Source organism: Sebastes fasciatus, chromosome 19 (assembly GCF_043250625.1).
Source record: "Sebastes fasciatus isolate fSebFas1 chromosome 19, fSebFas1.pri, whole genome shotgun sequence".
Lineage (NCBI taxonomy): Eukaryota > Metazoa > Chordata > Actinopteri > Perciformes > Sebastidae > Sebastes > Sebastes fasciatus.
In genome coordinates this window covers 9,776,972-9,790,327 of record NC_133813.1, presented here as the reverse complement: position 1 = coordinate 9,790,327, position 13,356 = coordinate 9,776,972, and the positions used below count along the sequence as shown (strand labels likewise).

The 13,356-nt window shown below is 40.8% G+C and overlaps 1 protein-coding gene across 6 annotated transcripts in view; it reads right to left on the bottom strand.

The window, feature by feature from the left end:
- Positions 1 to 13,204, bottom strand: part of cacna1bb (calcium channel, voltage-dependent, N type, alpha 1B subunit, b) — a 160,946-nt gene extending 147,742 nt beyond the window's left edge. For 5 of the 6 annotated variants that reach the window (XM_074617974.1, XM_074617975.1, XM_074617976.1 and 2 more), the window contains exons 1-4: positions 12,882 to 13,200; positions 8,127 to 8,419; positions 5,243 to 5,349; positions 1,820 to 1,959 (exon numbers count right to left, since the gene is read on the bottom strand). In XM_074617974.1, coding sequence (XP_074474075.1) covers positions 1,820 to 1,959; positions 5,243 to 5,349; positions 8,127 to 8,419; positions 12,882 to 13,180 — 839 coding nt within the window. In that variant the 5' untranslated portion in view covers positions 13,181 to 13,200. Of the gene's footprint in view, positions 1 to 1,819; positions 1,960 to 5,242; positions 5,350 to 8,126; positions 8,420 to 12,881 lie in introns of all 6 variants that reach the window. The other variant, XM_074617978.1, reaches the window with a different exon arrangement.
- Between the last annotated feature and the right edge of the window lie 152 nt (positions 13,205 to 13,356).

Genomic DNA, 13,356 nt, shown 5'->3' with positions numbered 1-13,356 from the left:
AATGCTTCCTCCAGCAGTGGGAGTTAGTAGTGAGTTGATCAACATTGATCAGTACTGATGAAGCTTTCCAAGCTCCGGTGAGGTACCTTATACCTGCATTCAAGAGGTGTAAACAGACTCTTAGGAGGGAGGGTGAAACTTAAAAGGGACTTCTTCCTCTACGTACACTAAGGGGGCAACCTGACAAGCAGATCAACATTTCACAATTGTCTGATAACCTCCAACCACAATAAATGTGCCAGCTTGTGTGTTTTACAATACTCCACCACACAGATGGTAATGACAATGGATACCAGCTTTAAGCAGCTCCACAGGACAACATGATTCCTGTATGCTAGGAGTAGGAGAAGCATAAAATCTGCAAGGATACAGGAGGTGGAGGAACTGAAAGTTATGCATGAACACTCTTTCCTCTTCCAACTTTATGCTGACAACCTTCTGATTGCCATCAACGATTAAAAGCAGAGAAGGAGCATCATACCGCCTTCCAGACAAAGTTCAGTGCTGCCTAAATTGAAATCCCAGCAGTAATCACGCAGAACAAGTGACCTAACTGATTGACTTTTCAGGACTCCTTTCTGATAATAAGAAACACAGGCCATTACATTACTCCAAAGCCCCAGAGTCTGACAGCTTCCCTGCCGGGCAGCCACTCTTGTCCGAGCCCCACTAAGAGCTGCTCAAGACGAACTATAAAAGCATCTGTCACAGAACTCTGTGGTCCACTTAGCTAATAAGTTACAGCGTCAACGTGTACTTATTTCGGAAATACATATATCAAATACAAAACTTTATATGTATTGTACTTTCCATTTGCCATGCAGATGCTCAGGTGGTAAGGCTTTCGAGTAGGGCTCGGCAACATGGTGTGGTTGTTGAGACAAAAGTTTCTGAATTTCTTAATCACAAAATTAAGTTGTAAATCATCATCAACCACATGAGTGTCTTACACTGTATAGCCAAAAGCATGTGACACCCAAACATAACACCTAAATGTGATTGTTCAATGGTTCGTATGATGTCTTACGAAAAGTTATTCCTCATTTTCTGTGCATCATTTCGAATGTCAGGCAACACGTTCCACTCGTAACATGCATTCAGTCTTTTTAAAATAAACTTAGAAGGAAACAACTTGGTTAGGTTTAGGTAACAAAACTACTTAGTTAGGTTTAGGAAAAGTTTGTGGTTTGGGTTAAAATATCTCCAGGAGTGGCGTAACATAAGTACGGAAGTTATGTGACAAATAATTCAACGTTGACTTCTGGTTTCACACGGGATACGACCAGCGGTCACCTGGGCGAAAGTCCAGTGTTTTTTGACCCACCCATCCACCCCGACCTCCTCCCTACACAGCGTTTGTCACTCTTTATACTTCCTAGTTCACAGATACATAGATTACGTATGAATTGATTTTGTGGGACATATGCGAATCAGTGCATAACTTTTGTAGGTATAGCTACAAACGTATATGGCTCTGTGTAAGTTCAACCACATGTTTAAACAGGAAAGAGACTTCCTCAAACGGTTACCACAAAGTTGGAAGCCGTAAAGTATGTCTCCAGTCCAGCAACAGTGTTAAAATCAAGGACAGAAATGGAAAGGCCAAAGCAACAAATGTTCCTCATGACACTGTTTTCACATCTTTTACAGGCTTGTGACTTGTTGAATAACTCAAAGATGCTTGTAGGCAGATGTCTAACTGGAAGAAGGTGATTCCACTACATTCTCTCTCAAGGCGCTCACAGATACACACAAAAGAAACCACTCTCTCACTTGTGACTTCCATTTCAAGCTGACACCCAGCGGGCGAGGGACTCACCCGGTGAGGACGACCACGAAGTCCATTACATTCCAGCCGTTGCGGAGGTAGGAGCCTTTGTGAAATGCAAAGCCCAGGGCGATGATCTTAATGGCAGCCTCGAAACAGAATATTCCAATAAAGTAGGGCTCTGTGTCGTCCTACAGAGAGACAGAGAGAGGATGAGAGTGACAGAGGAAGATCTTTTTGTTGGAGGTCAATGATGCGTTAAGTGAAAGAGAGGGGGTAAGTAAAAGAAAGATGGCTCCTTTCATTTCTTGCAGCAGCATGAACAGAAGTGCAGGAAGATGAGCCCGCTTCTCGGGATGAAAAGAGAGTAAATACAGTGAAAACAAATATTCAAACACACAGTAATGATCTTACGGGCAATGGTAAATCAATGGAGCTTCAGGTCTGCCCATTTCATGCATTCAAACATATTTAATAAGCTATTTAACTTCAACTGATGAGAGCCAATTTTAGATAAGGGGTTAGGGTTCATTTGTGCGCCATTGTCACACTCGAGAAGTTGACTGGGGCCATGCAAAAGGGAGAAGAGAGGCTCTCTGGCTGACCGTTGGGGTAACCAAGCCAACCAGAGGGCTACTTGAGCAGTGCTTGAAGTGGAAAAAAATAAGTGCTAGTACTCCCCTTATTCACATGATGCCATGTGTGCTGGTATCAGCATATTACATTCTGAATTTCAACAGCAAATAAAAGATACTAGAAGATATTGCTGATGTTTATGTTGTGAACAAGGGCGCTGGAGGTAGAGGGGTTCCAAACGGCCACTGGCCCCCCAACTTTAGGCCCCTGTTCCACGTTGTGAACGAGAGTAGATGAAGAAAACAGCTTGTAAAATGCCACACCACATGCAAGCTTTGATGCTCACAGTGGGCCTACTATGGTGTGAAAATGGCCACCGCCCGGTTTAAGTGTAATCCGCATGTTTACATATTACATCGTTGGTGTAAGAGTAGCGCAATGTGTGCGTAGCGAGTGTGTGGTTGAGCGTCACAGAGAGAGTGATGGTAGATGTTCACAGAGCATACCGGCAGCTTGTGAGAAGTGCCGATGCGCAAGAAAAAGAAAAATGTAAATGAGTTGGTACTGCGTACTGGAGTGCCGGCCCACGTTGAGCACTTTGCTTGGTGCCTGACTCAAAGAAAATGGCCACTGGTCCAAGCAGAGGGGTACTTGGGCTAACTATAGGGGAGAAGAACAGGAGTGCCTTGGCTGACAAGTGGGGCATTAGGGGCAACCACAAAGGCACTTACTCCTCTCTTGCATGACATAAGGGCAAAATGAAGCATGGAAGTGTAAGGGACTTGGAGCGAACAGAAGGGCATGTGGGGACCTTTTGGGCCACCCAGAAGGACATGAGTACTGACCAGAAGGCCACTTACTTTGGGCCAACCAAGAGGGAACTTGGGCTGTTCAATTGCCCCTCTAATGTGACACAAGAGGGAGGCATTCAGGGACCATTAAGGCCAATCGGAAGGGCATTTGGGCCAAACACGGGGGCATTTTGGTTGACCAGCAGGAGATCTGGACCAACCATGGGCTATTCAAAGTCCTTTGGTGTGCTATTGTGCAAAAATGAAACACGGAATTGGCGGGCACTTGGAGCGACCACAAGGGTACTTGGGGGCCTTTTAGTCCAAAGCTAGGGGTGAAAATGAGGCAGTTGGGCCAACCAGAAGGGCATACAGTATGTACAGAACACTTGGGTCATGGATTAATGGCATTGGGCGGTACCTTGAGTGACCAGAAGGGGACTTGTGCTGCTCAAGTGCCCCTTTAGTGTGAAATTAGGGCAAATCAAAAGCACAACATTATCCCAACAGGACAAAGACAATCCTGTTTGAAAGGGCACTTTGTCACTGAGAGCATATGCACAGCACAGATGAGTGAGCATGATTGATTTGGGCTCTCTGCGTTATTCCATAAATGTGTCAGACAATCTAGAGTGTGTCACAGTTTGATCATTTGCACTATGTAGGTAAGTTAACCCTGGGCCTTGCTGTAAGTAAAGGAAGTGGATCAAGCGCGTGTGACATGACACTTTTTTCCTTTGCCTCCATTTAATATCTGCGAGAGCCTGGGGCGATGTACAGGGCATGAGCAGAAGATATCTCACGCCTACACTAACCTCGCTCCCCCCTCGATCTTTCCTCCTCGCTCCCAGCATACTACAACCTGACAAACAGTGTCCCCAACCCCCAGCATCACCAAGCCTCCAACATAAACAATCATGTAAAAGCAGTGTGACAGGCCTGAGCACTATAAGAAATGTGACCTTTTCTATAGCACTGGCTGACTACACTGAACATCCAGAGATTATGTATGTTGTACAAGAGTTGCTGTATCAAGCGTGAAGGCTGTGGTGGTAAAATGATGACAGTTTGTTGTTGTTGAGAAGCAGCAGATAAGTTATTCCTGGCCAATAAGAGAAGCCGTAGGAGCCTGCAACATTTTCACAACAGGCATTCAATGTGTCATACAGTATATTCATTTTGGCATGCTATTCAAAGATTCAAAACAATTGAATGTGTTATGTAATGACAGGACCGGAGGGGCTCCCTGGATTAATGTCTGTACTAGTAGTGCCTTAACATCTATTATACATACATCTAAAATACTCCTGAATTATAAGTACACTTGAAGAGGACGGCTGGGGAGAGCCCCAAGGATCATAGCGCTAAAGACCAGCGATGGATCTGCAATACTCTTACGGAATAGCTTCTATCATCGCCTCCACTTACAGCACGCCTCCTACTCTGTTAACAGAGCTTCATAAATAATAGCTGATCCCTTGTTCTAATTAAAAGGCTTCTTGTTGTATTACATCCTCGAGGTGGAGGAGGCAGGGAGAGGATGCTTGTTGTCTCCTTTGTGTGGCCGCTCTAATCACTTTCTCAGGTGCGGAATGCTACCCGTTTGTTTTCCTGGTTGTGACATCTTCACTGCTGAATTTGCATCGCAGGCGCCGAGATGATTCGAAAAGAGGAGCAAGTGGCTGAACACGAGAGGAATTCATTGACGTTTTCACATCAAGCTGTTGCTCTTTGGCTCTCTATTTAAAGACAAACTCCCCTGATCTACAACACCCTCAAGAACAAGAGCAGCAAAGTGCTGAACCATGACGCTACGCTTCAGTTTGTTTGTTTTTTTCCCCTGGTACACAGAGCGGGATATGCCTCTTGACCTCCCCGTGCAGAAGCCTGTTTGATACTGGTTAGCTATGCAACGTGACTGTCGCAGTTATATGTTGGTTTAGACTGAGAAGCTGGGGAAACAGGTTAACTTACTGAGAGGTTCACACATTCACATACAGGAGACAAACACCTTTAATTCCTCTCCACATCTGTCTGACTGGCTGTTTGCTGTTGAAAAGCTCTTTGTATAAAGGAAGTGACCTAGGGTACGTTGAAAAGCACTTACCAGGCGTTCTGACATGGGTGTCTTGTCGCTGGCAGGTAGATGCTGCTCCAAGGCCAAGACGATGCAGTTGGCGATAATTGTAGCTAGGATCATGTACTCGAATGGAGTGAGAGAGTTAAGGAGCAGTTGAAAGAGAGAAAGTGGCATTTCATTTCATTTCATTTCACAGCTGAGTCATAAATCATCTTCTTATGGAATGTTTAAAGACCTACCTTTCATACAGAATAAACAATGAGTAAGCAATCAAGGCTTGTAACTCTTAGTCTAATAAAATAAGAGTGCCTATTAATCATGGCATACTATGCAATACATGCATGTTGCCGTATGAAAAATGCCATTAAAATTAAATTTGGATGTATTCTGTCCACATAAACCTTCCATCAGGCTCTGGTTGAAAGCACCCTATACATGCGCTCATGATCTTTCCAGATGGTTGACCATTTCCAACCATTTTCAATGGTTGGCTCATTCTGCAATCCATTTTCACTGGGTCATTGCCCGCGGGTCAGCGCCTATTGAGAGCCTACGAATCGTGAGGGAATAGGGAGCTTATGACCATTAAAGCCGAGATGTAGAATTATTACCCACAAGATTATGCAACCAGAACACTGTTTTCCTGGGAGTGAGTTTTAAAAGGAAATGGATACGGTGGCTTATTTTACTGTCATTTTCATTTTCCTGTGAGTTTTTTCTATTACAGCTAATGTTGTTGTCACTGTCACCCACAGCGCAGATCCAGCTGTCTTCTTGTGTTTGTCGCACAAGCTCCGGCTTTAAAGCCTCAGCCATTTCACTGCTAAAAGATATTTATTTTAATGAGTCATTTAATCTTGTTTTTCTCATTAATATGAGGATATGCTCACTACTTGAAATGATTTCACTTGTTTTCAATCTAAATCACTTGTTTTCAAGACTTGAACTGCTTTCAAGCCTTTGGCATTTCACTGCAAAAGCATGCACTGACTGGATATGTAGATAAGCCACTGGGATTTTGGAGCAGAAGATTTGTCACCGGAAGGGGCGGGATTTCGGCTCTCTATATGGTGGGCGAATGAGGAAAAAGTACCAAGCAATAATAGATTTTAACAGGTAAAAGATAAGCACAGTTCATAGTATATTTGTGTAGGTATATACAGCCTATATTGAATACCCTTTTTCTGCCTTTCAGTAAGAGATATTGTGAATGAGGAAATAGAGGGATTTAATATGACATTTGTGCTTTTACAATTGAGACTCTAAATATTTTTTTTACTCATAAAATGTGAGAAAATGTTGTTTTTTTATTTTAATTTACAATTGAGACTCTAAATCATTTTTTTCCTCAGAAAATGTGAGGAAATGTTTTGTTTTGTTTTTTACTTTTTTTATATTAAATGCCATTGTCCTCAAGGGCTGCTTTTGTGGATTTAACCTTACTTCAAGATTTTGACACCTGAATAATGTCACCCTGGCAGAATCTTTCACTTATTTTAAGAGAGAAAAAATACTTAAGATTTGATGGGTGACATTTTTTGCAGCGTTGGAAAGAGTTGCGTGGAGCTTGGGAGCGTGGGCGACTTCAGCACCATGGAGAGAGCTCCTAACTGAGACAACGAGGCGGTGCTGCAACCCTGGACCATGCAGCTCTCTCTCTCTCTACCACAACAAACTGCGCCTTTCCTTAAGACTTACATGACTATAGAGAGAGAGAGAGAGAGAGAGAGAGAGAGAGAACAGGAGGATTTACCACTGCGCCTTTTACGCACGCAGCTTTCATATTGACTTCTAATTGCATCGATCAATAGCGAAAAAAGGCAACACAATAGTCTTTTCACTGCCCTGCAACCTATTGAGAAACAGCTTTGTGTCGTGTTGAACACAGATAAGAAGAAGGAGCGACAGGTGCGGTCATCGTTGCGCGCAGAGGAATAAAAGGAAGTCACTGTAGGAGCTACTCCACAATGTGGAAATAACTGCTCATTCAACAGCATGCATAAAGTGAAAGACACATTACTGAAACATTACTACAACTAATAATAATAATAATAATAATAAAAATAATACAAATTATACAAATTGTCAATATTTGTGGGTTTTAAATATGGAAATGAACCCAGTAATATGTGTAATTTGATTGCAATGTGTAATTTGATTGTAATGTGATTATATTTTGTATTAATAATCTGAATTTGTAAAGTAACTAAAGTTGTCAGATAAATATAGTGGAGTAAAAAAGTCTAATATTTCCCTCTGAGATGTAGTGGAGTAGAAAGTAGAAAGTAGCAGAACATGGAAATACTCAAGTAAAGTAGTACCTCAAAATTGTATTTAGTTACATTCCACCACTGAGTATATTTTATACTGTTGTGTTTTTTCAAAGCATTATTTACTGCTCCTGTTGGAATAAAATAATTGTTTATTATTTAACTGCAAAGTAGTAATGTGTTTTTGATACCTTCACTTTTTTTTGCATTAAATAATTGTAAAAATACAGATTTTTTTTGCAAAACCTCTGAGTTAATGTAAATTTGGGCTTTTGCAACGTAAAATTACATGTTTCATTTGTGATTTATATGTAAATGGTCTTAGATTTACGGTGTACTACTCTATTCTAACAATAAATATATGTTAAAAGTAAAATATTTCTTGTAAAATTACAGTAATAAAGGCTAATGATATAAAGATAATTACTGGTTTGTTTTTTTCATTTTCTGGCGCCCCTGCTGCCGGAAAATTTGTTATTTTACACTTTTTTTTTTTTTTACAGTGTAGAAACATTTCCACCAGCCACCACCACTGTTTTCAACCATCTGCGCGCGGTTGCCAAGGAAAGGACAAGAGAGAGGTTATATGGTTACATGCACCTGCTCAGTGCAAGGTGCCATACTGTGCAGAAAAGGATATGGCCACTCTGTTATTCGCTTTGCATACTTCCTGATGAGGTTGTCCTCTCGGAAGATGAAGAGGGAGCGGTTGACAGTGAGGCAGTTTTGTTTGACAGGGTTTGGGTTGTAGATGGCCATTGTCCTGGCTCTCTGGGCCATGGACTGCTTGTACACCCTCGGGCCACCCGGAGCTCCACCACCTCCACCCCGGGCCCCTCCTCTGCCAGCGCCCGGTCCGCCTCTCCCTCCTCCGGCTGCGCTTCCTCCTCCATAGCGGGTGGGCAGATCTTCTGCGAAGCGAGCCATCCTGATCCTGGAAACACAGCACAGATCCCCCCAAAAAATCCAAGTAAATCCAAACTGATGGTGTCAGTGGAGATGGAGGGGAGACGCATCACAACAAAAAAACACACTTCATCCAAAAACACAGCTTAGCTTTTAGAGTGTACAGTGCGTTTTTTGGAAAAAAAAAATTAAAAATAAGGTGATGGCCTCATAGAAAACCATGTTCCCTTGATCCTTTCCATTCATTCATCCTCGGAGAAATAAGTTTAAAGCAATAAAAGCACTTCAGCTGGAGAATTATTCACTTTGCTCAGGCTGTTGCATCCATACCATCCTGGTTATTCTGAGTGGTGGTGGGAAATCAAATCAAATCAAACCAGATCTCTGTCCAAAAAACCCTGACAGCATCGCATCCAAACACCAGTTGAAACGTCCAGGGTGTCAGTCAAAAAGAAGAAGCAGGAGCGTCAAAAAAAACATTTTCTTCTTTCCCCCACCCAGCTGGATGCAATAATAAGACAAATCCAACACGAGCAGTTTGTCCTGTGATTTTTCTGTGTGATCGCTCGCTGTATGGGGGCTGGAGGCTATATAGCAAGTCCTCAGTGGGAATAAGGAAGAGCGCATGTGACCAGAACGAGCCAATCGGAGGCTGGAGCGCACAGACGCATTACTCTCACCGGCTGGTTATTATAAGAGAGATAGTAAAACTAATGGAGTTCACAAAAAGCCCTGTGGGTCAAAAACATGAGCGTTAATCGATATTTCTTTTAGTGTCAACCAGGGAAAACAGGTTATATAATATCCTGTGCTGCAAAAAAAAGTCTAGCAATTGACCATATTCATGCTGCGTCCATCCAGTGGGAACAATCTATTGTATTTAACTATGTTTTAAAGCTGAGGTCTGACATAAAATCATGTTTATAGGCTCATAAAATTGGGATGTTCATTTAATAAAGTTCGCTTAATCCAACAGTCCATTTTGTTCTAAAGTATTGCATAAAATTGCAAATTTGCATAACATACGTCTAGATATAGTAAACAATAGGGAATTACCTTATTACCCTATTACCTAATAAATACTTGGCCACTACTGTATTTTTTTATGTAACATTTTAAATTAGTCATTCTAAGTAACTTCTTTTTCTACCAGTAATTAATGCATAACTTCCCAGTGAATATATATATATATATATATATATATATATATATATATATTATAGTAAATGTTTGGTATTTGATATATTTACCGCTAATGTTGTTCAATAAAGTTACATGTAAATAATAACTAGTAAACATTAGTTAATTACTAAACTTATCACATAAATCCTATCTTTTAATTAACTATGATGCACTCGTAATTACTTTATAAATACTATTGTACTCTAAAATAAAGTGATCTCATTCAAAAGCCAATATGTTTTTACATATAATGTAATTTATTCTTCACAGTGTATATTATAATCTAGAATATAAATATTTGACATCAGTAATATCTGAGTACAAACTGTTTAATATAACCTAAGGACATTAAGTATCAAAGTGATAAAAAATATTTTTAGTATGTTTTTTGAGTTGTTAAAGATGTCAGGGCTCCTCAGGACCCCAGACAGCATGCTGGGGTTATTATTGACTACATAGCAAGTGCTTTCCAACAGAAGCTCTGCAAAGCAGTGTGTGTCTGAGAAACTCATAATTAGCACAGAAGCTCCTCAGAGTTGTTTTATCTCCTCTGTAATTATATCTACTGAGATTATGACACAAGACAAAAACTGTGGTTTATACAAATATGCAGATGTTATTATGACCTTTGTTGGCATGAACCATGTGGCCGCTTTACAGGCTTGGTGTCAGCAAAGTGCACTGGAGCTGATCGTCTGCTCCAAACAGGACTTTGTAGATAACTTTAAGTATTTGGGAATATAAAAATAAACTCTGATTCTCTGTGAATGTTGATTGTGTTTAAAGAAACATATGCAACATATGTATCTTCGTAACTGACTTAGTCTATAGCTCTCTCATTGAAAGTGTTCTGTGACACAGTATCACTGCATATGATGGTGACTGTAAATACAGGAGCAAGCAATTTGTTACTCGTCTACTTAATTTTTGTGTATTGTATTTTATTACTTAAGACTATACTGTCAGTGTTATATGTGTGTATGTGTTGATGGACTATTCTATTTCTGTATATGTCAGTAGTTAGTTCTTTATCAAAGGAAATAAACAAGCCGCATTTGTTTGAATTTAGGTAATAGCCTGTTGAGACAAACATTGATTACCGTTGAGAAGGTTTTGTGCGTGGCGTTTACCGGAGATGTTGGTTGTGCTTTTCAGATTATATTTAGAAAAGGAATTTAAATGCAACATCAAAATGTTTCATTTTAGGCTTAAAGCCTATTTTTCCAAGAGTGAGAATATAAAAATAGTCTGAAACCAGTGTCCTTAAGGCAGGTTAGGTAACTGCAACTTGAAATTCATCTAGTTGTGACTCACCACCTGTTAATATTTAGAGACTCACATCATGTTGTATTGTGCTGTTTTATAGATAAACAATTCGCAGATAAAAGGCTACTTTCTGTTTTTTTGGCATTCAATCAACATAAACTATATGTTCAAAAGTACGTGGACACACAATCCATACAGGTACATGAAAGTTATGTGGGAAGTGGTGTCCACATACTTTTGACCAGATAGTGTAAGCTCTGATACTGTCCTGTCATTTTGAAACAGAAGGTGTTGCCCTTTCAATTTTCAATTTGGGGTAAAACCACATGACGTAATTTTTTCATGAACGTGTGTGAAGTGTTTGTGACTATTAAACACTCCTAAACAAAATATCTGACCAACCTTTTTAACTTCAGGCTTTGCTTATACCTTTAATTTAAAGCATTTGTTGTTTGGCCTATGTTCAATCCTATTAACCAACTACACACCAGACTAGGCCATTTATAAATAGATCCAGTCCTGTGCTGTTTTGCTCTTGTTAATAAAATCAAATTTAGCTCTCTGTTAACATCATCTGCAGCCAAGTCATTAACACAAATGCTCTAGACACGGCCGAGAAGCCATCTAGTGGTTCAGCTAATGTACTGCAAAAAGATTATGAAAGAGTCACTGTATTACCTATCCAATCGTGTGCTGATATTGCTGAAGAAACTGAAATAGCAATGTTCTCTTTGAAATAAAATCCCTAATGAAAAATATCCAGAGAACTGGAGTTTGGTTATATGATTCTTTTGTAAACAGTATACACCAACACAAAGAAGGGTGACTTCCCCATGGGCCCCCAAAAGCTCTGGGCTCACTTTGTCACTGTCAACAAATTTAAAGAGGACGTATTATGCTTTTTCACTTTCCTTTAGTGTGTCATATCGTTTTTTGTGTGCATGTAAATGGTCTGCAAAGTTACTAAACCCAAAGTCCACGCCAAAGGGAGTTACTCTCCCCCACAGAAACACTGCTCCTGAACTGCCTGAGATGCTTCGCTTAAAAGTCTTGCCTTTTCTTTCGTAACGTGGTGATGTCACCAAATAAGACATTTGCATAATAATGCATAGCCTCTATGCGTTTCAGACAGCGGGTGAAAAGAGGTGCTGCAGCACAGCTGGTATGAGAAAAGCAAAGTGTTTTTTGAACATCAAAGCATGTCAACATGTTCTAGTAGAAAACCCAAAATACAAGTACAGTATGTACCTGAAAATGAGCATAATAGGCCTTCTTTAATTGAAAATGTGTTTGGGAATATAAAGCACAATATACTGGATAATTGTGGTTTCTAATTTTCTTTACTTTCCTAACAGGACAAGGACCCTTAGGTGGTTTATTAACTTATCTTGAGGCCCTGTCTTGAAGAGGTTCCCTGTGTCAAAATGTGTAATTGCCTTTCAGTTTTGTGCTCATATGTTCCTGAATTATTGTGTTAAATCAAATTATCACACAGCAAATATGGGGCAATGTATGTTTATAATGTTTGGGACGTCTGTGGCTCAGAGGTAGAGCGGGTTGTCCACCAATCGAAAGAAAGGCGGTTCGATCCCCAAGTGCTCTAGCCCGCATGTCGAAGTGTCCTTTGGAAGGATGGACTGAGCTCCAGATTGCTCCCGATCCTTGCCATCAGAATGTGAATGAATATTTAAATTAGATCCTGATGGGCAGGTTGGCACCTTGCATGTATATATGTATATTCACTTTTTTAATAGTCGTGTATCACAGCTGTTACCCTGTAAAAGCGCTATATATATATATATATATAAATGCATGTCCATGAAGTATTTCAGCAGGAACACTGTACACATTGCAAAGAGAGAGGAAGGAAAGGGGTTAATAGGGGCCTCATCCAGTGATGATGATGAATCTTATTCTTAAATCTTACCAGCCCCTTTCAGTATCTATGTGTACATTTTACCTGTTTCTTTTTCCTAAAGGGAGTTTAAATGCAGCAGTTTTACTTGTTAATATTTAGTAAGGTTTGTACATCTATGACTCACCCGCGGGCCCATGGCGTGCTGTGCAGGATCTCGTGCTTCCTGACGACCTGACGCACACCGTCTCTCCTTCCCGCTCTGCTCAGCCCGTCCAGGTGTAAAACTGTGTCATACTTCTGCACGTTGGTGTCGGTGTCTCTCCCTCTCCATGACGGTCCCTCCGCCTCCGGGTCTCCAGCGCAGGTGTCTGCACCCTCCACGGGCCCCAGGTCCTCCTCTACACGCAGCTGCTGAACGGGACGGCCCTTCCTGTCAGGTGACGGAGCCCAGGTATCCTCGTACTCTGCACCCTGGGTGAGCATCCTCCAGGAGCCCAATGTGGCTGAACGCACCGCTGGTTGTTGAAGGAAATGAAAAAAAAACTTTAGGAAGGAAGCATAAATAAAGTCATAACTTTACAAGAAAAAAAGTTGTAATATTACGAGAATAAAGTCATAACTTTACAAGAAAAAAAGTTGTAATATTACGAGAATAAAGT